The sequence below is a fragment of the Nilaparvata lugens genome, chromosome 2, assembly GCF_014356525.2.
Source record: "Nilaparvata lugens isolate BPH chromosome 2, ASM1435652v1, whole genome shotgun sequence".
NCBI classification, from domain to species: Eukaryota; Metazoa; Arthropoda; class Insecta; order Hemiptera; family Delphacidae; genus Nilaparvata; species Nilaparvata lugens.
In genome coordinates, this window is record NC_052505.1 from 38,734,602 (window position 1) to 38,761,305 (window position 26,704).

At 34.6% G+C, this 26,704-nt stretch overlaps 3 protein-coding genes across 4 annotated transcripts in view; all 3 read right to left on the reverse strand.

The window, feature by feature from the left end:
• The window catches only part of LOC111053921 (E3 ubiquitin-protein ligase RNF123), a 75,889-nt gene extending 73,271 nt beyond the window's left edge, over window positions 1–2,618 (reverse strand). The window contains exon 1 of one of the 2 annotated variants that reach the window (XM_039421190.1): window positions 2,193–2,618. In XM_039421190.1, coding sequence (XP_039277124.1) covers window positions 2,193–2,268 — 76 coding nt within the window. In that variant the 5' untranslated portion in view covers window positions 2,269–2,618. The remainder of the gene's footprint in view (window positions 1–2,192) is intronic. The other variant, XM_022340861.2, reaches the window with a different exon arrangement.
• A 5,405-nt stretch (window positions 2,619–8,023) lies between these two features.
• Window positions 8,024–14,460, reverse strand: LOC111053920 (stromal cell-derived factor 2). Its single transcript, XM_022340860.2, has 5 exons — window positions 13,954–14,460; window positions 13,137–13,335; window positions 11,943–12,070; window positions 11,514–11,613; window positions 8,024–8,811 (listed from the first exon to the last, which is right to left on the reverse strand). The coding sequence occupies exons 1-5, from the start codon at window positions 14,030–14,032 to the stop codon at window positions 8,637–8,639; spliced, it is 681 nt and encodes a 226-aa protein (XP_022196552.2). The 5' UTR covers window positions 14,033–14,460; the 3' UTR covers window positions 8,024–8,636.
• Window positions 14,461–15,645: 1,185 nt separating this feature from the next.
• LOC111053919 overlaps window positions 15,646–26,704 on the reverse strand; it is a 70,288-nt gene continuing 59,229 nt past the window's right edge. Inside the window, exons 6-9 of the mRNA XM_039421192.1 lie at window positions 25,051–25,397; window positions 21,421–21,741; window positions 19,468–19,742; window positions 15,646–17,122 (exon numbers count right to left, since the gene is read on the reverse strand). Coding sequence (XP_039277126.1) covers window positions 19,484–19,742; window positions 21,421–21,741; window positions 25,051–25,397 — 927 coding nt within the window. The 3' untranslated portion in view covers window positions 15,646–17,122; window positions 19,468–19,483. The remainder of the gene's footprint in view (window positions 17,123–19,467; window positions 19,743–21,420; window positions 21,742–25,050; window positions 25,398–26,704) is intronic.

Below are 26,704 nucleotides of genomic sequence, written 5' to 3' on the forward strand. Positions count from 1 at the left end.
TGGAGACTGGGGCGTTTGCGTCGGACTGGTTCTCTGCCAATCGCTTCCTCCTCAATGAAGACAAAACACAGTTTATTGTGTTCAGTCTCAGAAATGGGAATGAGTACAATTTTGCCCCCGACAAACTGTTAGGGTTTACCCTTGACAGAAAGCTTTCATGGGGCGAGCACATTGAGACAGTCTGCGCCAGGTAAAGCAGAGTGGTTTTCCTGCTGAGAGGTCTTAAATACAGTGTGCCATCTCATTATTTTAAAATGAGCTATTTTGGATTTTTTCAAAGCGTGATTTTATATGGCCTCCCCCTCTGGGGTGGAGCCACAGATGTCGCCCGAGTCCTTAGTCTCCAGAAGAGGGCCCTGAGGATTATTTGTGGGGCTGGTAGATTAGCCCACTGTCACCCGCTCTTTATCAAAGAGAGGATCCTCACCGTCTTCTTCCTCTATGTTCTTCATACCCTTTGCAGAACACATGCTTCCACCCGTATGGGACTAGGGGTAGACTCAGGCTGGATTTACCCTACCAGATGCTGAGCAGAGCTCGGACTGGTCAGGCTCATATGTCTATCAGCCTCTATAACAGGCTGCTTCTGTTGGCCAGGGATCTGCCTGCTGTGCGGTTTCGGGGGGCTCTGAGGAGCCTGCTGACGGATCACCCTCTGTACTCACTACGTGAGTTCTTTGTGTTGGAGAGCAGTGTGGTGAGTGCCTATTTTCTTATTTGATTTCTGCCTAAGGACAGTTGTTTTTCTTTTACTTTTTTGACGTGTCCCAGTGGGCTTCACTTTAGTGATCCCTTTTATGGACCTATTTATATTAATTAAATACTAAACGACTTAAGAAGCAGGCAGGGTGCAGTACTCTTTGCAGATGACACCACATTGTTATCCAGAAGCACCACAATTGAACTGGTGAGAGAACGGTCTGTAAAATTCTTCAACAGTATTCCCAATGAGATACAAGGCAAACCAAACTGCAGGTTCTATGCAATTGTAAAGAACAAACTCATTGAAAGACCACTCTACTCATTGGGGAAATTGAGGGAGGAGTCCTTTTTTCGCAGATCCAGCACCTCCACAACATGAATAGCCATGCAGTTTTCATCATTGACCGAGCGAAGTGAGGTCTAAGATTCAAGTCGATGGTTTGGCATTTCTCTTAATGTTTGAATGTTTATATGTTGCGCATTTACGGCAAAACGCGGTAATTGATTTTCATGAAATTTGACAGGTATGTTCCTTTTTAAATTGCGCGTCGACGTATATACAAGGTTTTTCAAAATTTTGCAACCAAGGATAATATAAAAGGAAAAAGGAGCCTCCTTCATACGCCAATATTAGAGTAAAAATCAGACAATACAATTATTCATCATAAATCAGCTGACAAGTGATTACACAGATGTGTGGAGAAGCCAGTCGATTACTGTATTTGTATAAGGTCTTTAGTTTCAATCAAAGACCTTATAGAGGTATGCATTTTTATGCTGGGTTTACACCAACATTTTGTTAATAACTTAATCCTTATAGAATCTATCAGATTGAACGGAAGTTAACAAACACACATGTTCACCATGTGTATGATAAGTTCTGTTCAATCTAATATAATCTATAAGGATTGAGTTATTAACATTTTGTTAATAACTTTGGTCTAATCGCAGCTTTAAGGTCTTTGGTTTCAATATTTTGTTTTGCCGTCATGGTATTTTTATGCGTGCCAATCGGCAGTATCAATATTCTCACATTCGAAAAAACTAATTTGATAGGTGATAAACTAAGTAATTCTGGAGAAATTATAATATTTTTTATTGTAAAAAATTAATTTTCATTAGATAGAAAGATTATCACGGAACTGGATGAATTATATCATAATATGGAATACAAATTCAAACGTGAACTGAGTTTGTTAACATCAGGTACTTGTGGATAAGAATACTGAGTGAGGTCTACTGTTCACAGAACTACTAGTTGTATGTGACAGAAGTTTTTTTTGACACTGCCTTTTTGGAGACCTCAGTAGTTGACAAAGACTTCAAGTGGCCTATTCAACTTCAAAGTAAACAATCAACTGTTCATACTAATTATACTAGAGCAATAAAGCATAATAGTTCTAAGTACAAACTAGTTGATGTTCCAAAGGTTTATTTTGAAACATTTTAGCTGTAGAAAATTAATTTGGCAGTAGGTAGAATATACTTACTTTTTATAAAATCGGTTTCAAATGCAACATCAAAAGCTCTTCTTTCTTGATCTTTAACGCTCTCAGCATTTTCCATTATATCATAACCCTAAAATAACTTATAAAAACAAAATTTCTTAAATACAGGTAGGCCTATTTCAGAAATCAAAATATTTTAAATTTGACATAAGCAGACTATTTTAACCAAGGAGAATGAAAGGATTTTAGAAAACTCTTGTCTGTCACTGAGCCGGGTTTAAAAGACTATGTAGGTAAAATGTTGAACAAGTACATCATTCAAATCTTAACTAGTAAAGTTTATAAATTATTTTACTCTTTAAATTTTATCAATTTAAACAAGAGTTAACATCATTAAAAGACAAGTAGAGAGAGACCAACCAAAACCAACAAACAGTAGCCAGACAGATGAAATAATCAGCTGATGGTGAGTAGTTCTTGGCAATTCGTCTGCTAAACTTTCTCACTCTAGGAATTTATGCACATGCGCATTCGCGATCAATTATCGATATTATTTTATAATAGTGAGGTCCACGTTATAATAGCAGAGAAGAAAGATGAGAGAAAAACGTTGCCAAGTCTCTCCATTTTGCCACTGACTGTACACAGCTGTCACTCAATTAATCCCATTGAATTTGATCTAATAATAATTGTCATTATTAGAATCGGTCTCATGCCCGGCATATAGAACGTTGAACCCTGACTTAACTCTAGGCGAGCAACTTCTGGTTCAAACAGTCTGTATAGTACCTGGGTCAGATGTGTAACTCAATTACGTTTAGCTTCCACACTTTCGATGTATTTATTTTTTGTTAACAATAAAGGTATTTTGATAGACTGCACTAAATTGTGTCCAATCTGTAATTTGCGAGAAGACGAAACAGTGTCACACTTATGTATGCAGACGCAAGGAGGCAATATAGGTACCGTACTTACAAATATATTCAAAATGTAGCCAATGTCGAAGACCAATAATGGTACCTACTATTGTCAAATTTTAGCACAGAGAAAATTAAAAATTTATATAGCTATACACGAAGTGCGGTTAGAATTAGGGAATTAATAATGGAGATAACAGGTTGAAGATTTAAGTTGAAATGCCAGATTTATTTGTTTGTTTTTATGAAAATTCTACCCCCTACATTGAAGCTGCTATAACAATGAAAGGAGAACTTGGAATAGTGAAATAATACATTATTTCAAAGTGAATTTAATGCTGTACAAACCTACGATGAGTAATCATTTTTACAATGCATTGTTGGAGAGTTTTAAGCCCTGAAAGAGCAAAACATTGAATAAAGACCTGTTATTTTAACAATTACACACCTTCAAGAGGGAATATCTCGGGAACTATTGTAACTCAAAATTTAGTTACATAGAATGACCGAGGCCCGAATTTAGTTGCAGTAAGTTGACAAGTTCTCAAGAGTAGAAATTAAGAATTTAATTTACAATTGTGTCCTAAATAAACGTTGTTTAAGATATGACATGACTTTAATTAATTCGTTTGTTTTAGAGTTCAATAAACTTGGGTTGAATTTTAAAAGCATTTTTTCATTGAAGTTCATGGCTTGTAGTTAATATAGTTGCTAGAATAGGAGGTGGATCTGCATTTGAATGAATGAATCCACTAAAAGCTGCCAACCAATCTAGGATTCAAATAGAAGTTTACTATAGCAAATATTACAGAAGAGGAGAAACTCCCTTCCGTTTACAATAATAACAGAATAATAAACAACCAGTTTTAGATGCTTACTCCATTTTCAAGTTCATTTTCAAGCATCCGAAACTGGTTGTTTCTTAGAACCCAAATGGAAGGAGCTTTCAACAATATTAAAAGCGCTTTTTTTACGACCCCAACTATAAGCGCGTCTTCATTATGCATAGTTTCTTGAGGGGAGAGTGAATTTCGCTCATTTAGCCTAGTTACCACATAAAAGACATCCTGTTAGCGAACTGAAAAATTCAGCACGCCTAAGACGCCCGTAAATAGTCAATATGCCTCTTATACTCGTATTTTCTCTACGTCTAGACAAGCAATTCTAGATCTTGCTTGCCCTTCTTTCACTTGATTCATAGGCAGACTGCATATGGTTCTCTTAAGCGCTGTCATACAAAATAATCAATATTCAATTGTTTATTAATTCATGGCCAGCTTGCACTGAATGGATTTCGTCAAAGAAAAGTTGAAAACACCCAAGTCCACACAGATTACGCTTATTAAAGATGGCATGTCAAGTAGTTGGACGAAACTTGTGATCTCCTCCTCACCCGATGAGTAGTGAGGGTGGCTAAGCAGTTCATCTTGCATCACTTTTTTGAATGATTTCTTCTAATTAACGAATATATTAAGAAAGTCTATTGAATATTTTCTGTGTGCGGATGGGGTAGCGGTGTGATTTGGTCAGTCTTGAGTATGGTACATAGATGTCATCTTGCCTCCTGGTTTTGTGATCATGAAATTGGCTTCTAGCTTGCAGTGTATGAATCCGATCCTTCAAAAGCATCAGGGTGCTGAATAAGTATTGGCTGAAGACAGTAAGCATCCCCAATCTTGTGAAAAAGCGGCAGGCAATGTTCCCGGGGGTGGATAAGATATCATAATGCGCACAACTTTTTTTAAAGAATAATCAACTGCTTGCATGACGCCTAAGTACATTACAATTATTCCATAATTGATATGACTATGGAAGAGGGCATTATTATGCAGTAACCATAGTAGTTCTGTGAACAGTAGACCTCACGCAGTTATAAACCACAGCCTCCTCTTATACTGTCCATCAGAGTAAATCCTGTCTGTATGTCGTGTCGGCGAGATATCGGTGAGAAAACGGCTAATGGCTGTTGGGGTTGGTGTATCAAAAATGTAAACATCAAAAGCTAATCTCCTTCAAGACATACAGGCAACAGGACAGCCCGAGTTCAAATCAGAGATAGATAGATAGATAGATAGCCTGATAGATATATATATATATATATATATTACGTCTGGTTGGCCTCAACGGCGTCAGACAAGTCAAAGTGCTAGCAAAAGCGAGACACCATTAATTTTTCATTATATTTATATCTAGTATATAATTACTATTTGTCTTTGACTCTATTACAGTAATCAAAATAGTCCTTCAGACTATAAAAGCATTCCTCCTTTAGAAATAATTTCAAACTTCGTTTAAACTTTTTTATCGTTAATATTTCCCGCAACCGAATTGGTCGTACTTGGTAAATCTTTCTACCAGAGAAAGGTCCAGAGACAATACTATGTTATTTTAGTTATTAATTGCATGCGTTATTGCATGTAATCAATAGTTCATTTAATAGTGCATAAAAACTATATTCAATGAGGCAATTAATAGTCCACACAGCAGCTGATTTTTACCAAGTTACATTCAGGTATTGAATTGCATGCGTCATGGCATGCTATTTATAATCCACTCGACAGCTGATTTATGATGAATAATTCTATAGTCTGATTTTTACTCTAATATTGGCGTATAAAGGAGGCTCCTTTTCCTTTTATATTATCCTTGAAATTCAAAATTTCCAAAAACCTTGTATATAAGTCGACGCGTAATTTAAAAAGGAACATACCTGTCAAATTTCATGAAAATCTATTGCTGCGTTTCGCCATAAATGCGCAACATATGAACATTTTAACATAAAGAGAAATGTAAAACCGTCGACTTGAATCTTAGCTCTCACTTCGCTCGGTCAACAATGTTTCTTAACTTTTGCATTAGGTAGGTGACATTGGAGAGTCGATCACAAACCATAAAAATATGATGATTCCATGACAGAGAGGAATCTACCATGAATCCAAGAAGCTTAACTTTGGGCTCACCAAAGGAAGGTGGACAACTCTTCTAGGTGAATGGAACATTTTGTGTCTAGGCCTCGTTCACACACAGAATGTCACTCTAATCCAGCTACTTGGGCTGACCTGATATCGAATAGCCAATTGAGAATTTTTATCCTGAACAACTGAAGTAGTGTCGATCAGCAAACCGTAATGTTCTTCCCTCAATACATAGAGGTCTCGATCTTGATGGGAAAAAAGCATAAAAACGGATAAATTTGTTGAAAAACTGACCAAATGTCACCTCAGGTTCATTGCTGCCTGGATAAATCAAATTGAGTCTTTGCAATGCTCCAGCAAAAATTGGAATGTTGGATCATCAATTTTCCTATGAGTAAAATTCTATTTTGTCAGCCAATCTGGGACATCCTTCACTGATTTTACACAGGCCAGAAAACAAGAGCATAATGGATGGTTACAACAGTATCCACCACATCTGTGCTGTAGTCTCATGAGTCCAAGGTAGTAGCAATTGTATCAAGACAGGCATCTCTCTGTGTTGTAGCTCGACTGCCAATAAAAATCCCTAAGGATTTCAAAAAAATGCTAAAAGCGATTGACACTATATTCTTCTAGGTGGATATTATAATCTCAACACATTATTATACATCACTGGAACTGGCTAATAAAGCTACGACATTTCTCCAACTTATATAAAAAAATCTGTTGTGGCGCACTCACACAACTTTCCTTGCCGTTATGAAAATTGATCACCTGACGCTAGTGTTCACTCGCATCTCAAGTCTACTTATAAACAAAGATCTTAGCCAGCTGGTGACAGGAAAATAACGCTGGAGAGATACGAGGTCTGCTATCTCTTCATATTGAATCATTTAATAGAATCAACAGATGCCAACAGTTTGCAATTGGATATTCACATTTTCTCGAATTTTGATCTTATTTTCAATTTTAGGTGAAAATTTTACTGAACATTAATTGTAAAGATTTTCATGCTCAATCTTTTCCACACAAAATTTTTTGTATTGTATCTGAAGCCTGATATTTTTTTATTGTATCTGAAGCCTGATAATTGGGAATCTAAAATCAAACTTTGCATAGATGGGGCGGAGCTCCCGAAATTTTTACAGATATGGGACTTGTGACAGTTTATGGAGCTTATCAATGACTATTTTAGGTATAAATTTAATCAAAATCGTTGGAGCCGTTTTTGAGAAAATCACGAAAAACCCAGTTTTTGACAACATTTTCTCTATTTTAGCCGCCATCTTGAATCGCATTTGATCGAAATTGTTCGTGTCGGATCCTTATATTGTAAGGACCTCAAGTTCCAAATTTCAAGTTATTCCGTTAATTGGGATATAAGATATCGTGTACACAGACATATATACACATACACACACACACACACACTAGAGAGACCAATACCCAACAACCACTTTTTTGGACTCAGGGGACCTTGAAACGTATAGAAATTTAAAAATTGGAGTACCTTAATTTTTTTCGGAAAGCAATACATTTCTTACCTATGGTAATAGGGCAAGGAAACTAAAAACAGCTTATATCGGCAACAAGACAACTCTGAGCTCTGTTGATATAAGACTTCTAACGATTCAATAATAGTCAGTACGAAAAATGTATAGGTCAATTGGTTTAGCTTCCAACCTGCGGTACCACCAGAAAACAATGAGTTTCTATAGTAGACACTCACCATAGTCAAATTTCCAATATTTTGGTAATACTCAACTTCATCAAATTTCAACCAATTCTCACAAATGCATAGCAAGTCTGAGATAACCTCTTCTAAACAGAGGTTCAATGATGCTAACTAGACATTGTAAATTCAAAAACCAGATTTTCAGCTCATCTTTGGTTTTAATTGTCAGTGTATTTGAATATTTGGAGTAGCCTAAGATAGAGTGGGTAGCTAAGATAGCCACAGATCACTTTCTCTTCCTGCCTAAAAAAAACTGAGTTGGAATGGGTTCTTTTATAGAACAGAAATTCACTAACCGGAACACCATTGGGCCAAAACTCAGATTTAATGATTTTGCTCTTATCTCCAGTTTTAATACCAATCTTAAACGACTTATATGATTGGAATTTTGCTTTGAATTCTTCACTAGTTATTTCACTGAAAGTAAACTATTTATAATAGTCTATTAGCTTAGAGGTCAATGTAAACTAAATGTGGGATGGTCATTTAATAAACACAGGAAAAGTTACGATAAAGGTATATAATGAAAACCTAGATAATGCAATACAATAATGCAATGTGCTGTAAAACATTAGAGCATACATTATTTCATTGAAACACTATGATTATCAGCCACTCAGTGATATTTATTGCAAATGACCTCAATGTCAAAATTCCACATCCTAAACAACACAGAGATACGTGTTCAAAACATTTTGAAGAACCTGCTTTTCAGTAGATGCGGCTTCTTACATATGAGTTTAAAGAATAACAATGCCGGCATTTTCGAATAAAGTTCCATATCTGAATGTTTCAAGAAATGTTTAAAGTAAACATCATCTTCAATTCCGAAACACTGAGCAATCCATACGACGGCGTTCCTTACAAAACTATGTATCACATTCATCTGACATGAAACAATGTAGAGTCTCGGTAATTCTCACAGCTCGGTGTGTGCATGCAAGTGCTTCTTTGGATCGAAGTCGCTGGTATGGAAGTACACGCCTTCCTTGGCCGCCCATTGCGTTTCTCTACCGTGAGGGGACTCCACTCCAACTATCTCATTTTGTCCAATAATCGGCCTACCATATGTTTGACCCGTTACCGCCAAGTACCTGCAACAAACACAAACCATCAAATCCTAATAAATAAATCATACTTTTGTAATAGATTAAATATATACATCTTAAAATGTATGTGTTGTAATGTATGTATTCAAGGCTACTTATTTTTTTATTTATAAAATAACATCATGGTACCCTTTTTTGAAAAGTTTACAATATAAAATAACAGTAATATAATATAGTTTTAATAATAAATAATAATATAGTTTTAATTTGTGTTTTTAATGTTATTTTATATTAAAAACTTTTCAAAAAAGGGTACTCTGATGTTATTTCACAGATAAAAAAATGATATATATACAATATTATACAATGTATAATCTGTATATTTGAACGAGCGCTAGCAAGCTCGTACTTTTGACTCAAGGCCAAAGTCCGTCCGTGTGTATGTTCGATAATAACTTTTGAAAGACTTGATCAAACAGCTTCAAATATTGAACACATACTCTTCGACCCTTTTTACAGATAAAGTTCGTTATACAACACAATTTACCGACTCCTTCGTCCTTTCTCAGGATATAAAAAATAACATTGAAAGCCTATAAGAAAAAGTCTGGTGTGACGCACTCACGCAGCTTTCCTTGACATTATGAAAATTGATCAACTGACGATAGTGTTCACGCGCATCTCAAGTCTACTATTCAAGGATCGAAGCCAGCTGGTGACAGGACAATAACGCTGCAGACACACGAAGTCTGCTATCTCTTCATAGTGAATCATTTAATAGAATTAACAGTTGCCAACAGTTTATAATTGAATAATCTTATTTTCTCGAACTTTGAGCTTATTTTCAATTTTAGGTAAAAATTACTGAACAATTTTTATTATTATTACTGTATAATTTTTTAATTTTTAAAAAATCAAAAATTACTGAACATTAATTGTTGATTTTCATGCTCAATCTTCTCCACTTGAATTTTTTCGTTTAAATTGTATCTGAAGCCTGATAATTGAGAATATAAAATTAAACTTTGCATAGATGGGGCAGAGCTTCTGAAATTTTTACAGATATGGGATTTGTGGCTGTTGATAGAGCTTATCAATAACTTTTTTAGGTATAAATTTGATAAAAATCGTTGGAGCCGTTTTTGAGAAAATCGCGAAAAACCCTGTTTTTAACAACATTTTCGCCATTTTAGGCGCCATCTTGAATTGCATTTATTTTATCGAGATAGTTCGTGTCGGATCCTTATAGAGTAATGACCTTAAGTTCCAAATTTCAAGTCATTCCGTTAATTGGGAGATGAGATATCGTGTACACAGACGCGCACGCGTCACATACACACACACACACACACACACACACACACACACACACACACACACACATACAGACCAATACCCAAAAACCACTTTTTGGACTCAGGGGACCTTGAAACGTATAGAAATTTGGAAATTGGGGTACTTTAATTTTTTTCGGAAAGCAATACTTTCCTTACCTATGGTAATATGTATGATAAAATGTGTATGATCTATCTAATTATGTTATCAAGCACATTATTGATGCAATACTGCTTCCTCTTACTCATTTAATAAACCTGATTTTTGTAACTGGGGTTTTCCCAGACGCTCTGAAATTGACAAAGATAATCCCTGTTTTTAAAAAGGGGGACCACAGAAAACCAGAGTGCTATAGACCCATTGCCATAGTTCCTATTGTAAGCAAAATCATTGAAATGTGTGTATTGATTCAGCTTTATGAGTATTTTACATGTAAGGGTTTATTGTATTGCCATCAATATGGGTTTAGACCAAAGCATTCCACAGTGATGGCGATTGAATTTGTAGTAAATGAAATACTGAAAGGCTTTGAAAAGAAATCAGTTCCAAACAAGCCGCGAATCGGTTGGAATCAAATCAAAATTTAGAGGTAGCCTCGGGCCTCAAAGGCCCAAATTGATCGTGTTACATGTGGTGAAACATAAGTGTAAAAACTTTGCAGAATGTTTGATTCGTCCGATGACGTGGAGTTTTTTAATTATTTTGAATTGTAAATGTATATTTAATTGTTTATTAGGAATGCCAGTAAAAACAAATCAAAATCGTAGTGTAGTGCAAAGTTTCAGTCGTGATGGGATTAATAGTTTGAAAGATAGTGCCATCGTATTTTCTAGCTCATGTTTATAACCCATATTGACCGAGTCCCCAATTATAATGTAATAGTAAAATGAGCCAAGTCCACGCTACCTTCCTGAACAGTTGATATTCGTAGCCAGTTAGCAAAATCTTATACAGTTTTCATAATTTTAGAATGTGCAATGAAATGTTACAGATTCTCTGTTATCAAAATTGTATAGTTCCGTCAATAAAATTTACAAGTTGAATAGAAAGCAAAAGTTTGTGTTTTAACTAGTCCCATGACTCGCCCTTTAGTATTTAGAGATCTCTCTTCTACCCCATCTGGGGCGGTTACAATAGCATCACTAAGATGTCCTTTATATATTTTTATTAAGTTACATAAAACAATTATTACTAAAAATATATTATTTTATTAAGTATAAAAAGGGTAGCTTGATGTTAAATCTCTATTTTTTCCAGTATTAAATTCAATGTCAATAAAAAACCCAAGGACTTGAGTTTAGTTTTTCAAGACTAGGATGAGTAAGCAGCAAACTAGAGTTGATGATGATCTACAGATCTACTTTGTATTGGGTAAAGTTATTATTTTTTATTTAAAATGAAAATTGGCTTACACTCCGGTATCAACATGCTTGAACATGACATCGTGGTCCCTCTGCCAGTAATTGTCGCGCTCGCACATCACTATCCAATGATCACCCGTATCTCCTTCACCTGTCAAAAAAATGATAAATAATATATTAGTAGAGAAATTATTAATTGGAAGGTATTATTTAAGAAAATAAATGATATATAAATATATAATAATAAATAATATGATAGTCATCAACTCATAATCACAAAACTTCTATTTTGGGTTCTCTACAACTATTGCAACAATCACTACAAACTGTCAGCATTGTTTAAATGTAAAGCATTTATTACTATTGGTGAGAATGCTGACAGATTATAGAGAAATTTGTTTTAGAATATTAACGATTGCTTAACGAAAACATCTAACTATATAATGTTCCAATCAGTCAAATATAACAAGAAAAACTCGCCTGAATTGCCATAAGCAGAGATTTCTTGATACTGTCTCGTCAAAGGAGCATGGAAATGGTGTGAGTGAAGATTTTTCGACGTGGCTAAATGCTGGAGGCGTATTGTACTACCGCATTTTATTGGGTTTCTGAAAAAGAAAAGAAAAAGAACATTATTGACAAGAATCACATAATATAGGCTACATATGATTACAAAAGCTGTTAGCATCAATAGTGAATATTTCCATTTCTCATAGTTTTTTCTGTTTAATTATGTACCCCAATTCTTCTTCCAATTTTTTGACTAGGTTAACAAATAAGGTTCTTTCATTGACTCGAAATTAATGAGAGTAAATTATAATCATTCAGTAATTAATTAGTCAATCATTACAATAACACTTATGGAACACTTAATTACATAATGTTAGATTTAATGTTAAGGAGAGTACTATTGAGTAATTTATACTTTGCATATAGGCTAATCAACAGAACTTATGATCTGATCAAAAAATACAATTAGCATCCTGGATCAAAGTTTTCAAACTCATGAATGATATTAAGGGGAGTCGCCGGAGTCGGCTGTTGAAGTGGTCAACCGTCCAATGAGAAGAGCAGGTGCATGAATCTCAAATCATGTGAGCAATAGTCATCTGAAAACGGAGCCAGGCACTTACGGTACGGTATCTGAAGCTTCAGTGAGGTTTGCGTTTTAAAGCCAGCCAAACCGTTGGCAGACTTTGTAGGAAAATATTTTTCAACTACCAAAATATTCATCTCAAAAGTAAAATGTATTATTGAATCATGAAAAAATATATTCTCTTAATAAAATGTATATCTTAAAATTCAAGATGCAAGATATATAATAATAACAAGAATCAACAATAAAAAATACGATCAGATATGTATACCGAAATAACATGAATGAAAACTATAGATGAAACCTAGTATGGTCTTTGAGAAAAAGGACCTCACTCCATCGACGACATAAAGCAATATGAGGGATACAAAATTTGTATATATATTTAATATATTGACGACCATGGCGCTGATGTGCTTCCAGTGGGAGAATCTCAAGTATCAAGTAAGTATCAATGCCTATCTATCATTTTATGATAAATCATAAATCTATCTTTAACTAAATCAAAATCGAATGACAAGTTGATTTACGTTAAAAAGCTGTATAAAATAAAATGCACTAAGAAAATAATTACTTACCCTCTATGACAGAAAGCACCAGTTTCAGCTTTGACGATCCAATGGGAGTTGAGATCATCGACATCCTGGGAGCCAGTGACCGACTGCTGACCGCTCCCTGTGCCATATTTCACATCATGTGAGTGCAGTCTGACCCCCTGATGACCGTTCATCAGCTTTATTAGGGAACCACACGTCACAGTTCGATCTGACACGCCAGCTAAACAAAAACGTTATACTATCATAGGTGGATAATGATTCAACAGTATTTTTTTCTATTAGGCCTATACTATGTTGCGCAACAATAGGGCATGTAAATTTATTACAATAACAGAAGATCAGTGTCTCGAACCAAGCTACTGCAGTTGAGGACTCAAGTTTTGAAGTTTGCTGCAGAAGATCATTGAAATTAGCAATAAATAAAATCAATAAGATATAAAAGAATTACCGTAACATAAACTTATTCCATTCAATAACTTATAGTAACATCCAATGAATATCTGACACGCAGACAGGGGATGAATCATAGAAACGTAAATCGAAAGCAAAAAATAAAAAAGTAATATAATAGCCTAAATAGTACATGAAAACTCATAATTGCATGTTATAGAAATCTAATTACAATGCTGTTCATTTCTACGTGAATCCAAGAACTTAATTTACTTACATCAAATTAGAATAACTAGTTTTTAAATTTTTATATCTACAAAAACAAAATAGTCATAATAAGGTTTACAATATGTAAATGTATTGTAAAAATGCAAAACAAAATTTTTGTAGTGGTACATAACCTAAAAATGTCAACAAAAAGTTGAGTGTATAATATTTAAGAAATTACCTTGAACTGAATGATGTTGTATTGTAAAAATAGATACGGATATAAAGATTATGTAGTCAAGACTAGAAAATTTAGCCATTTTTCAGGCTGGAGAAAACGTTTATACAAAATTTGGTAAACAAGGCTATAATAAATTTGTGTTGTCACTTGTCAGTCGGCTCGGATCGGAATCTCGCATCACGAGATGTCACTGATTACTGTAAACAGTTACAAATCACTGTTACGCTATTAGTAGCAGCTCCAGGTGAGGAGAAAAAATACAGTACCTACCATTGTTTGAAATTAGAAAAAAGGTTCAAAACTCAGAATAGAACTAATATTATAACGTTTGACTCTCCTATAAACTAACATGATTGAAACTTTCTTAATTTTGATGTTTGAAATTTGGGATGAGTCATCTACCTTATCTTTTGCTTATTCACTACACAGAAGAGGAAGAACTTGTGAGAACTGAGTCGTTACTGAACCTGTTATCCGCTACCGGCAATTTTCCACCAATAGCAATAGCGACACTTGTAACTTTAATAACAGGCAGGACTTTTCAAACGTAATATTTTGTTATGCAAAATAATGTAAATTGTATTGAGCTATAATTATCAAACACAATATTATTGATGTCTTGTAAGTCTGTGGAATACTAACTTGTAATGAATTTTGTACTTGTGTCTTTTTATGTCTCAACATTTCCTTGAACTTCAATATTTTTGTGCCCCTACTGAGTAGGCTACCTTACGCTTTTATATTATTTATAACTTCAATAATTTTATGAAACACCATTTATCTATGATGATAGGTGGTTATACCACCATACTTCAAAAGTAAATACATTTTTTTCACTTTTATACCTGGAGCTTCTCCAATATCCAATCAATCCAAGGTAGGCTACCGGTAACTATATAGGTGAGGTAGTGAGGTTCACATTATAATGGCAGTGGTTTATTAGCAATGGTATTGCTATTCTTGTCTATCATTCAACAAAGCGGATACTTTACTTTCTTACCTTTTGACGATTTATCAAGGAAGCAACATGGCAAAGGCTTGAAAATGAAAAGCATTATATATATCATCAGAGTACAGGTATGGTTGATTATAAATGTATGATAATAATCATTTTATTCATCATAAAAATATTCAAATGAATAATTCATTGGAATAAAAATAACACAGAAATGCAAGAGGTTCAGTTAAAGATCTGAGAAAGCTTGATGATATTTTCTAAATTACGACTCAAATTAACAGTTTTTAAAAGAGCTCTTCCGTTTATTCAATAATTATGTTGTCCAAGCTTCTTATACAGTGGATCTACAGTACCTATATACCTATATAATTAAATACTGGTTATATAGTTACTGCAAGTGGATCAATCACGAGAGGTTTATTGGTATTCAGTTTCAGCTGAGGACATGGAAGAGTTAAGTTGTGACGAGTTCTTTGTAAGATTTGGAAATTTCACTTTCTACGTTGCTATAAAATGATAAGTTCCAGAATCTTGAGAAAAGAATATTACTTAAAATTAATTATATGAGATTGGTATTCTGCGACTCACGGCCAACACTCAAAATTTCTTTTGCTGGCAGCAGTACAGAAGAAAATTTTATTTGCAGGACCTAGGATACAGTATTGATGAAATCGTGGAATTCAATTTATTCTAATCATGGGAAAAATTGTTTAGAAATAAAACAAAACACAATCGTATCGAATAGGTACATGTAATTCTTCAATATTCATATATTGCTACATTGACAAAATGATTACAATGAATATATTATTAAATTCTATATAATATGGCGAATCAAAAAAATCACTACTTAAATTATGGCTTTCTATTATTACAAATCTTTCTAGCTCAAATGACAATTACAATCACAATAATATTCTCATTGAGCATTGAGAATTTCATCTGAGTTTGATAGACGCAGACCGTTCTACACTTTATTCAAGTTCAATTAAATTTTCAGAAATAAACTCAAATATCAAAGAAACCCTAATTAATGAACATAAATAGAATTATGCACTACAGAGTCGATCATCGAAAAACATATTATTCAGAAGAGATACTAACTTATTATATAAAATAGTTTATTATTTGTAGACTAATTATTGATATTTTCCATCTCATACTTGTACGCCAATCGAATGAATGTGTCGATTCATATTGAACAAGAGAAGAAAGCTTCAACACAGAAGATATCAAATGGATTTGAATTATACTAAACAATAATTTTCCTAAGGTCCTTTTTGTATTGAATTTATTTTGTTTGTCATTTTGCCAATGAAACAAACGCACCCAACATTAGTCTTTTGAAAGAGCGTTTTATATAAATATTTAGTTCAAAAATTTAAAAACAAAATAGTTTTTGACGCTTGAAAATTCTTTTCTTTTAAAAGAATAGTTAGTGTGGTCCTTCCTTAAAAAGAAAACTGAAGGTATTCACTAACATTACTCACTAACGTTTACAATAACTACAATGAAGAGACAACAGACAAAATGTATATTTGTTCCATTTTATCATCTGAACAATTAATAGTTTCTATTGAAATATAAATGAGAAATCAAGTAATAAAAATAAATAAATAATAATATTATTTTCTTGATTTCAATGTTTCCTAAATTGTTAATTAGTATAACTTAGGCTATACTCAGCTACATTATTAGGCACAACCTTCCAAAAATAATTACTACTTCCCTCTTCAATATGAGTAGCTAAGCATTCAATTGTGAGTGAAGCCACACAATTCCAGAACTCAACTTCAAGCAAGACGCACAAGAGTATACCCTGAGATTTTTCTTGATAACAAATATTATTGGTCAATCAAGACAAGAACACACGTTACAATGATTTTAAGTAGATCATGATCAGCTAATTCCAATATAAAAATAGCATTTCTTTATCAAATTGAGATTTGTGAAATTTTATTCTAAGTATTGATTTGAATTGTGCATGATTGGTTTGAATTGTTGATAATATAAACGTTTAGTAAGAAAAGGGTTTTCATTTAGTAATTATTGCTTGAAATGATATGTTTTTGCGCTGTTGTTTGGACCAAAGATATTGAATGATTTAAGACGTGGATGGAAAATGCCGATCGGCAAAGGAGCAGTGGTAACTGGAAGTGGCCAGGTCAGGGTGGACTGTGGCACGACTACCGAGCAACACTACATCGAGCCCTGCCAACAAACACAACACTTCCATATTAGTAATAACATCTATTCACAAAAATAACCATAACAAACAAAATTAAATAGTTACATTCCAAAAACGTTCACAAGATTTCGGAGTTTATTGTGACAAACTATCGCGAACAATACATAAATTGAATTGCACAAGATTATAAGATTCAAGTAAATTAGACAACATGATTTGAAAGAGTTGTCAGGATTAACACTGAAGACAATCTAATGTGACGCACACAATTATATATATATAATACCGGGTGCTTCAAAAAAATGTATACACACTTTAAACAATCGTAGTTTTACCGCTCTACAAGGCTAATGTTATATTTCTTCGCCAGGTGGCAGCATAATCGTCCCTCTATGTTATATTGTTAGTTGGAATTTGTAATATCAACATGGCGGACGTACGTTTGAGTTTTGAAGAACGTAAGCATGTTATTAAGTGGTACTGGAAGTTTGAGAATGTAAATGAAGTTCAAAGACAGTGGAGAAGGGAGTATGATACAGAACCACCTTCAAGATTAACAATTACACGCATACGAGACAAATTCGAAGTTCATGGAACAGTGTGTGATGTGCATAAAGGTCATTCAGGTCGGCCTCGAACAGCTACAAGTGATGAGTCATCAACGGCAGTCTTGGAACTGTTTCAACGGTCTCCTAACAAATCTTCAAGGCAAGGGGCACGTGAAAGTGATGTAAGTGCTAGCAGCGTGCTACGCATTCTGAAGAGAGGCAAGTATTGTGTTTACATTCCAAGGCTGGTGCAACAGCTAAATGACGACGATCCAGATCGAAGGTTGCAATTTTGTGAATGGATTCAGGAGATGGTGATACGTGAACCAGGATTTATGGGTAGCATCATTTGGTCGGATGAAGCCCAATTCAAACTTAATGGAACTGTCAATAGGCACAATTGTGTTTACTGGGGTGAAGAAAATCCTCACATTACAATTGAAAAAGCTGTAAATTTGCCTGGTGTAAATGTGTGGTGCGGTTTGTCTTCAAGGGGACTCATTGGACCTTTTCGATTTGAAGGCACTGTAACTGGTATTAATTACCTAACAATGCTTGCTGATTCCATATTTCCTGCCATTCGTGCATTATACGGTAATGATGATTTTTATTTTCAACAAGATGGTTTTTTTTCGCCGAACTATCACAGGGACGTACGAGCTTACCTGGATCAAAATTTGCCAGGCCAGTGGATAGGACGCAGGGGGCCAATCGAGTTTCCAGCACGCTCTCCAGACCTTACACCACTGGATTTCTTCTTGTGGGGCACAGTAAAAGATGAGGTGTACAAACGTAAACCACGTAACCTAGACATTCTTTGGAATGAGATTCAAGCAGTGTGTAGAGAAATCTCATTGGACGTTTTGATACGATGTACAGAATCAGTGGTGACTCGTACTCAGAATTGTATTGAATTAATATTAATTCTGTTACACTGGCTGCCTGTGTGCAGCATGGTAGATGATGGACTCTCTCTAAGGAAAAGAACTATTCGTTTTGAGAGTATTGAGCTGCGTACAGACTTATGCGCAACGCGCCTTCCACTTTTATTAGCTTGTGCTATAATTATTCTATCTGTATCTTACTTTATCTGTACAGATACATGTATATTGAGCATAGCATCAGCTGATGAAACATGGACGGCGCGTGTTCGTGGCGCATGTCTGTATGCAGCTTTATATAAGTCACATTTCAAGTTTTTAGTTCCAAGGTAGTAAACACACCTACTTCAAGGATAGTGACTTTTGGTGTTATTTACTGAGGGGTACATGAAACAATTTGAAGTCTCAAAGTTCCGACAAAAAGGATTGTTGATTAAAATGTGATATCTGCTAACTTAAGATAGAAGTGATGATAGGAACTATTTCTTCATTATTGATATGTTAAGAAGTGAGATTTCAACGCAAACTATAAATGAATAAAAATAATACGGTAGAGACGGTACCTATCTCACGATCCTATCTCCATCCGAGTATCTCTATCATTACTCGTTTATCATTTCATTTATATAACTATTTCCTCTCCCCCACTTTTATCCATGTTCTACACACGTTTCTTACAATCATCTATCTTCATCATCATCATCCGTCTCATCGCTCACAAGCTTAGTGTTCATGTGTGCATCACCCTGAACGCCTGAGAAAAGAAAAACATATTTTCATCCACTAGGTATCTGCTTGGGAAACCATTGACGGTGAGGTGTTTTCTCCTTATCTACAGTACACCTCACCAGTTTTTCATTGTCTCACAAATTTGTGATTTCATCATTCCAATGGTTTATTGTGGAATGAATTGATATTGAGGAGTAGAACTTGACCAACCTAGGCCTATCCTTAGTTAAAGGTAGAGTGTGCCGATTCGCTTGCGTTCATGCGCATGCGTATGTCCCCAGACGAGGTTGGTGAGCGAGCGTGGCCGACTGAGGCGCCGGAACCTCTTCTCAGGCACCAGCTTCTCGCCGCCAGAGTGGCTCGAGTCCAGGGTACCCCCTCCCCCGCCACCTATGTCAGTCTCCATTTGTCCGTGCACCATCTGCGCATGCGCCTGCATCGCTGCCGCCTGCTGTTGTTGTTGAAGGTTGCTTAATGACTTGTACCTGTAGAAAAACACACATTTTTTTCACTATCGAACCACTATTTTCCTGCTAAATACAAAATATGGAAAATCTTTGTATCAACTGAAATGAGATGGTACTCTTTCAAACGTTTCATTGTTCAATATACAGTATTTTCATAACCATTATTACGAGGTTTGAGGATTATCAAGAAGTGTCTTTCGATGAAGAGTCTGACGAGTTTATCAAGAACAGTTTTCAATAATTTAATTTTATTTGAAGAGGAGAACGGTACCTTGAAGCAAAACTTTCTAATTTCATAAAATTTACACTAGACATAGAAGTGTTATGTAATTTCTGCAAAGTAAGGTGATAATTCATACTGAAGGTGCGAATTATGTGTGTTCTCTGTCGTTTCTCTGTCTAGTGTAAATTTTATAGGAAGTGCAAGTCTAAATCTTTTTGAACAACAGTTTAAATCTTTCTACTCACCAATCACTGAAAATGACACCTTCAGTGTAAACTTTCAAGCATGAATGATTGATTATTATACAGTATAATAGTATAAATATGAATTTAATTAGTAATTTTTCTAGATATGATACGGAACATATCCAAATGATTGAAGTGATCAGTGAATGAAGTTTGTAAATAGTAATTATTACACGCAATAAGCAACTAATTACTTATACCCCAACACATATAATATATAGTGGGGTGTATATTTATTCATTGAAATTATCATTTATTCATTGTTGAAACACCGCTGATTTATGTAGTTATATTACAATACTATATTATCAATATTCTAATGTTGCATTCAATCTTCATTGTAATTAATAAGTTTTCATATGTGAAATTTGTTGCATAATTGGCTGTTGTACTGTAATTTATTGTAGATTCGTGTATGAACCAGAATGTATTGTAACTTACTTGTATTGTAACTTACTTGATTCATTTTAAAAGTGTTTACATTACAAATATGGCCAGGCTAAATATGAACAATTCACTAAGAAACCTGTTTTTGTTTTTGTATTAGAAATTTGTATTTTATTGTATTGTTTTTTTTTATATAAGAATAAGAATAAGAATATTTATTTGCCAATGTACAATATAAATAATGAGATGAAATACATTTTTACACATACTTGGCACAGCCATCAAAGTAAACTTGTGCGCTGGCTGTGAGTTCATACAGGAAATTAAATTATATAAATAAAGAAATTAAAAGTAACAAAAATCCAATAGGTAGTACAATGACAAAAAAACAAGAAACCTCATTCAACACATAAACAAAATGGAGCTGGTAACGAAATTATAAAACTATTAGAATTTAGGTAGTCTATAATAAATATTCGGTTCAAATATTGATTTGAATAAAATTATTGATTGATTGAATTGCAAGTTCATTGATAATATAATTTTAATTTGAATTGCAAAGATTTTAACCATTATTATACCACACTCTGAAACTATGAGTCGATGTAAGAAATAAACCAACAGCGATAAACTTTGCACTAAACAATCAGTTCAGCAATAAGCTACTGGAACACCAGGTAGGATTTTTCCACTTTTTCGACCCTCCCTCAACAAGATGATGACATAGTCATCTTGCTTAGACACAACTCTACGGAAGTGAATTGATAATATGGGCTCTTCAAGATAACTAAAGAAGTTGAAATTTTAAATTTTAAAAACAAACACACAATTTGTCAATTACCGTATGTTGAATAGAGGAGATCCGAGCTTAGTCTCTTTCAACGGCGAGGAGCTCTTTTGTCTGAGAATGCGCGCGCGTTGTGAACTGCCGCCGTTCTTGACGTAGAGGGAGGTGGGTGCGGGGGTGGCGACAGGGGTGGCTGGAGGCGGTATCTGGCGGCCGGTGGTTGCTGGCGTATGATGCTGTTTGCGAGTCCGCTTCTCGGCCTTGGAGGCGGCGGCTGCGACTGCCGCCCCGTGACTGCCGCCTTTGCCCGGTATCGTGTCGATTGGCGGCGGGTCCGGCGCCTCTTTACTGCGCCGCTCCGAACAGTCCGCACTTCTGCTCAACAGAACCCGTCACAATCATTATATAACAAATGGTGTCTACCTGAATGTAATGAAGATAAAAATAACTTCATCCAATACAATTACAATATAAGCACATCTTATTTCATTTTTCAATTTCTTCAAACTATGACTCTTAAGTCCAGTTGCACAAACGCCGGTTAAATATTTATTTAACTTTATATATTTCAAGCCGGTATTAATTTCACGAGAACTTGTTATTGAAGACTATTTTGGAAATAAGGCTTCTCAGATTGGTTCTCGTGAAAATAACTACTGTTAAGATTTAACAGGCTTTTGTAAAACCGGCACTTATTATTCCAATGTAACAACTGTATATAAGGTGATAATAACTTAATGTTTAATAAGCTAAGGCACCTTCAACGATTGGGTTCTTTTCGTGGAACGTTTTCAAGAAATTGTGTCTGAATAGCTGTGAAAGTCAGGTATTTTGTAAAGGTGGGAATTTGAATGGTAGTTATGGGCAAAACATCACTGGTTGACTCTACAAATGGTACCTATTCCTCAATGTAATGAAGATAAAAATAACTTCATCCAATACAATTACAACATAAACATTTTATTAATTCTTCAAATTTCCTACTGCTATTTAGTTCTTTGTTCAATTTTTGCAGTAGCAAAAGTCCTTACTTATATTTATGTAGCTTTAATTGGATACTGGTATTCGAAATAATATTTATTATTATAGAGTAATAATGTTTTCGTACAATAGTCAAAAAGTGAACTACAAGAGGCCCTTCCAGAAAAGCTTGAGCTCTGAAGCTCAAATGTATTTATCAAATATAAATTGAGAAGACATTGTACGACAAGAAAACGATAGAGAAAAACAGAATACAAAAATGATACAAGAATTCCGAAGATAAAAAACCAATTGTAAATATATTAGCACTGATAGTATTTATTTATTTATTCATGGAGACAACAGGTAAAAAACCCATTTTGCCTCCTCCACACTATACAATAATTTCCAACATAATACAATTTTCAATAAAAAGAAGATAGAAAATATGAGAAATAAATTATAAAAATAGGTAATTATAAAATTATGAGAATGAAATGAGACGAAAAATAGGAGAAATATACAGTCGTATATAGAATTATAAAAATACATTAACTGAATTCAATAAGAAAAAATGCACACATACCTCAGTAAACTATAATCATTACTGGTATATAGACAAGAGGAAGAAAAGTGTCTGTGTAATGTACTACCACAATCCTTTATGAGGATAATTGAATAAAAGAAATGCAAGCGCAAATCACGAAATGATGGACCACATACTACAAGACTAAATCATATGAAATCCTTCGGAATTTGGAAGGGGAGAACCAGAACATGTCGAGCAATGGTATTTATATATATGTTAATTTTAGAAAGCAGGTAGGAAGAATCAATTTTATTATTTAACAGATTGTACAGAAAAACAAGTAATTTAACATCACGTCTTACTTTCAGTGATTTAATATTGAACATACTTCTGAGGAAGTTGGTTGGGTAATCGAAGGGACAGAAAACCCTGTGCTAAAAAATAAAATAAATTCGTATGGCTTTTGTTGGTGGGGAGTTCCCTTTCGGGAATGTTCCACCGCCTGAATATATAATTTAAGCCGTCAATGGGCCTTACGACTGTCATACTTCAGCCGGGACCGACAGTTTAACGTGCCCATCCGATAACACGGGAGTGATCTGGTTAAAAAACTTTTGGTAATGAGAGGGGTTCGAACCCGGGATCTCTATGCTGCTATGCAAGCACTCTATCCACTAGACCACGGATCACTCCAAGGAACCCTGTGCTTTTTATAATACATACATCTCAAAAATTTGTTTTGCAAGCGTTCTAGAAGGTGAATCTGTTCATTATGATAAGGATTCCATACTTCGCATGCATACTCTAATAGACTCCTCACAATTGATTTTTATAAGAGTAGCAGAGGTACCACATCAGTGAAGGGCGAGCATGTTCTCAAAATGAAACCCATCTGTTGATTGGCTCTGTTAGCTATGTAATCAATATGTGAATTGAAACATTGCACTGAGCCAACTGTGGCTGGCAAAGAGACCAAGCTCTACAGCTGTGCCGACTGCAGCTATGAAACAACACGGATTACTGCTTTGAAGATACACATTAGAACACACACACTGGGGATATTCGAGATCATCAGAGTTTTAAACTCAAAGTACATACTTTTTGAATACCCAGTCCTCCACTTCATGTATTTATGAAATACTAAGGCAATCCTTGTGTTGTTGTTTCTTTCAAATTAAAGAGATGACAGTCAAAAATTTAGGTTAGGCTATGTATCTTCATAGAGAAACAATAGCGTTTATGCTTTCTTTTTTCTATGGTATCTTTCACTTGTCCAATTTTCAGTGCAAAAACTTACAAAAATAAAATTTTGAATTCAGATAACCAAACTAAATTAAACTACTGTAAATCAAAAACGAAATTACATTCAATAAGCACTACCTATTAAAAACTCTAGAATATTAAACTCTATCTATAAAACTCTTTGTGTTTCTATTCCCAATTATTTTTAGAACCCTTTTTTCATTTGATTAATTGATGTAGAATGTTCATTCTTTAATGTTCAATTCAATGAACTTGATACTATAAGCAATTCAAGTATTTGGACGTATAGTAAGTTTGTAAAACCAAAGTACTCCATGTAACTTATTAAATATTTTGGTGAAGTCTACTCGTATTCATGTAAAAATTGAAAAATGAAATTCTTTTTTAAAACTTTATTTTATTACTCACGATATGTTTCGACATATTAATACCATTTTCAAGTGAATAATAAAATATAGTTTCTAAAAAGGTTACTTTGATTTTTTAGTTTTCTAATAAATACGAGTAGCCATCACCAAAATAGTTAATAAGTTATAATAATTATTATGGTGTATTATGGACAGTGAATTTATGTTGGTTAAATTGACTTGGTAAATTTGGTTGAAATTTATTACCAATAAATCAATAAATTTGCATTTTCCACTTATTAACTATGAATTAAGTACACTTTCCATTCCATGATCGTAATCTTTGTTTAATATTGTTTTATATTCATAGCTTAACGATGCACTGTAGAAAAAATATTTGCATTATTTTATAAAATGTCAAATAAATTGAATTTGAATTATGATTATAGTTAGCAATTACTTAGATTGGTATCCAATAGTGTAGTGCTCAATTATTGCACATTATTATCCCTCTGACAATAGTCTGGAAAATAAAAGTATTCCCATTCTTAATTCTGCATGAATAAACATTGACTAGTTAGTTACCTGGAGGGATCACAGTAATTAGCGCGCACACTCTTGGGCAGAGGGGCGAATCCGCGCACGTAGTCGTAGATCTGGTCGATCTCGTCATAGTCATCAATGGGGCAGGGCACTCGGTTCTCGTCAACACTGATGACGTCATGCGGTGCTGCCACGTTGCGCCGCTGCTTGGGCTCGTCAGCACCGATGACGTCATGCGGTGCTGCCACGTTGCGTCGCTGCTTGGGCTCACTGAGCTTGCCGTCGAGTACGTGTGCCCGGTCGCGCACCTCCTGCGCGAGGCGCGTGGCGCGCTCCGCCAGCCGCTGGAACTCGCGCATGCCACGCAGCTGTTCATCGTTGCGGGCTCGCTGAAAATTACAAGAACAATGGTTTTGGTCATTATTACCGTTTATCAAGGCTTACCGTGAAAATGATACCAAAAACGTCAAAATTCATTTATTCAAAGACAATATAAACTATCCAGGTAAAAATTGACCAATGCAAAGAAATAATACGCTCATATAATACATTTTCGGTTTGATATTATTGTTAGTGGTGAGTCCTGTCTATTAATTGCTATTGGATGTTTATTTTATACTAGCTGGCCCGGCGAACTTCGTACCGCCAAATAGTTGATGCATCTCATGACAAACTTTAGCTGGATGCACACCTCAAAATCCATAACCCATACTAACAATCCTCAAATCCAGACCATCCTATTATTTTTTATTGACCAAATAATCAGTTCAGCATACTCTTCCATGTGCGTGTACAATAAAATCATAACTGACAAATTAATTGATCACACATATCATTAATCGACGTGTAGTTTAAGCTTTGCTATCTTTTTGCATAAATCACATGTGCTCCCCCCTTCACTCCTTTCATTTACTCAAAACATGCAGGGATTTTAAAACTCTTATGAAAAATCTAATGCGTGACCTTGGAAAATAGGTGGGAAATTAATTGCTTCACAAACTTTTCAAATAATTGGTGAGTGACGATGAACCCTGATGTCTGAATTATAATTGGAGAATCGAGGGTTTCGATAGAAATCAATGGTACAGAATTGATTACTCTTTTTAGTAATTACTTCAAATACCAACTTTTATTAAAAACTTGCAGGTAACTCGTGCTCCGCAAGGGTCCAAATAAAAACTTGACTTACTGAGATCTTGAAGGATTGAAAATAGGACTATCACCATTCTCGGTGGAGTATTAAAAAAGATCGATTAATAATAAGTCTGAATGAGTAACTGAATATAATATGTGACTAATAACTAAAATATGTAATAACTGTAACTAATATAAATGTTACTGAATGAGTAACTGATATTTGAATAAGAAACTGGCTTCGGGGGATTTTGTTGGATTTCATTTATATATAGATAATTATCCAACTCCAAAATAAATGATTTACTAAAAAACAATTAATTCTAAAGACCGAAGACAGCACAATTATTCGAAGCAAAGCAATGTCTTTAACCTGAGGCCACACTGCTGGTTGGTTACACACAGAACAGTCTTTTTTTTAGTCGGGGGGTTAGAATAAAATACATAGGCGATTATGGAGCAGCACACACTCTTGTCTACAATTTATGGACGGCTGTTGGATGACGGAATGATTATAACAACTGATTTTTATCTCTGTGTGTGGCCAGCTCACAAATCTTCA

Bases quoted from the DNA above. Each gene is read 5' to 3' on its own strand.
- LOC111053920 (XM_022340860.2), bottom strand. From the start codon at position 14,032: ATGGCTAAATTTTCTAGTCTTGACTACATAATCTTTATATCCGTATCT. The intron at 12,071-13,136 runs GTAAGTAATTAT...TTTCTTTTTCAG, and splicing joins GGTGCTTTCTGTCATAGAGG to AAACCCAATAAAATGCGGTA. The intron at 8,812-11,513 runs GTAAGCCAATTT...TGTTTGTTGCAG, and splicing joins AAGCATGTTGATACCGGAGT to GTACTTGGCGGTAACGGGTC.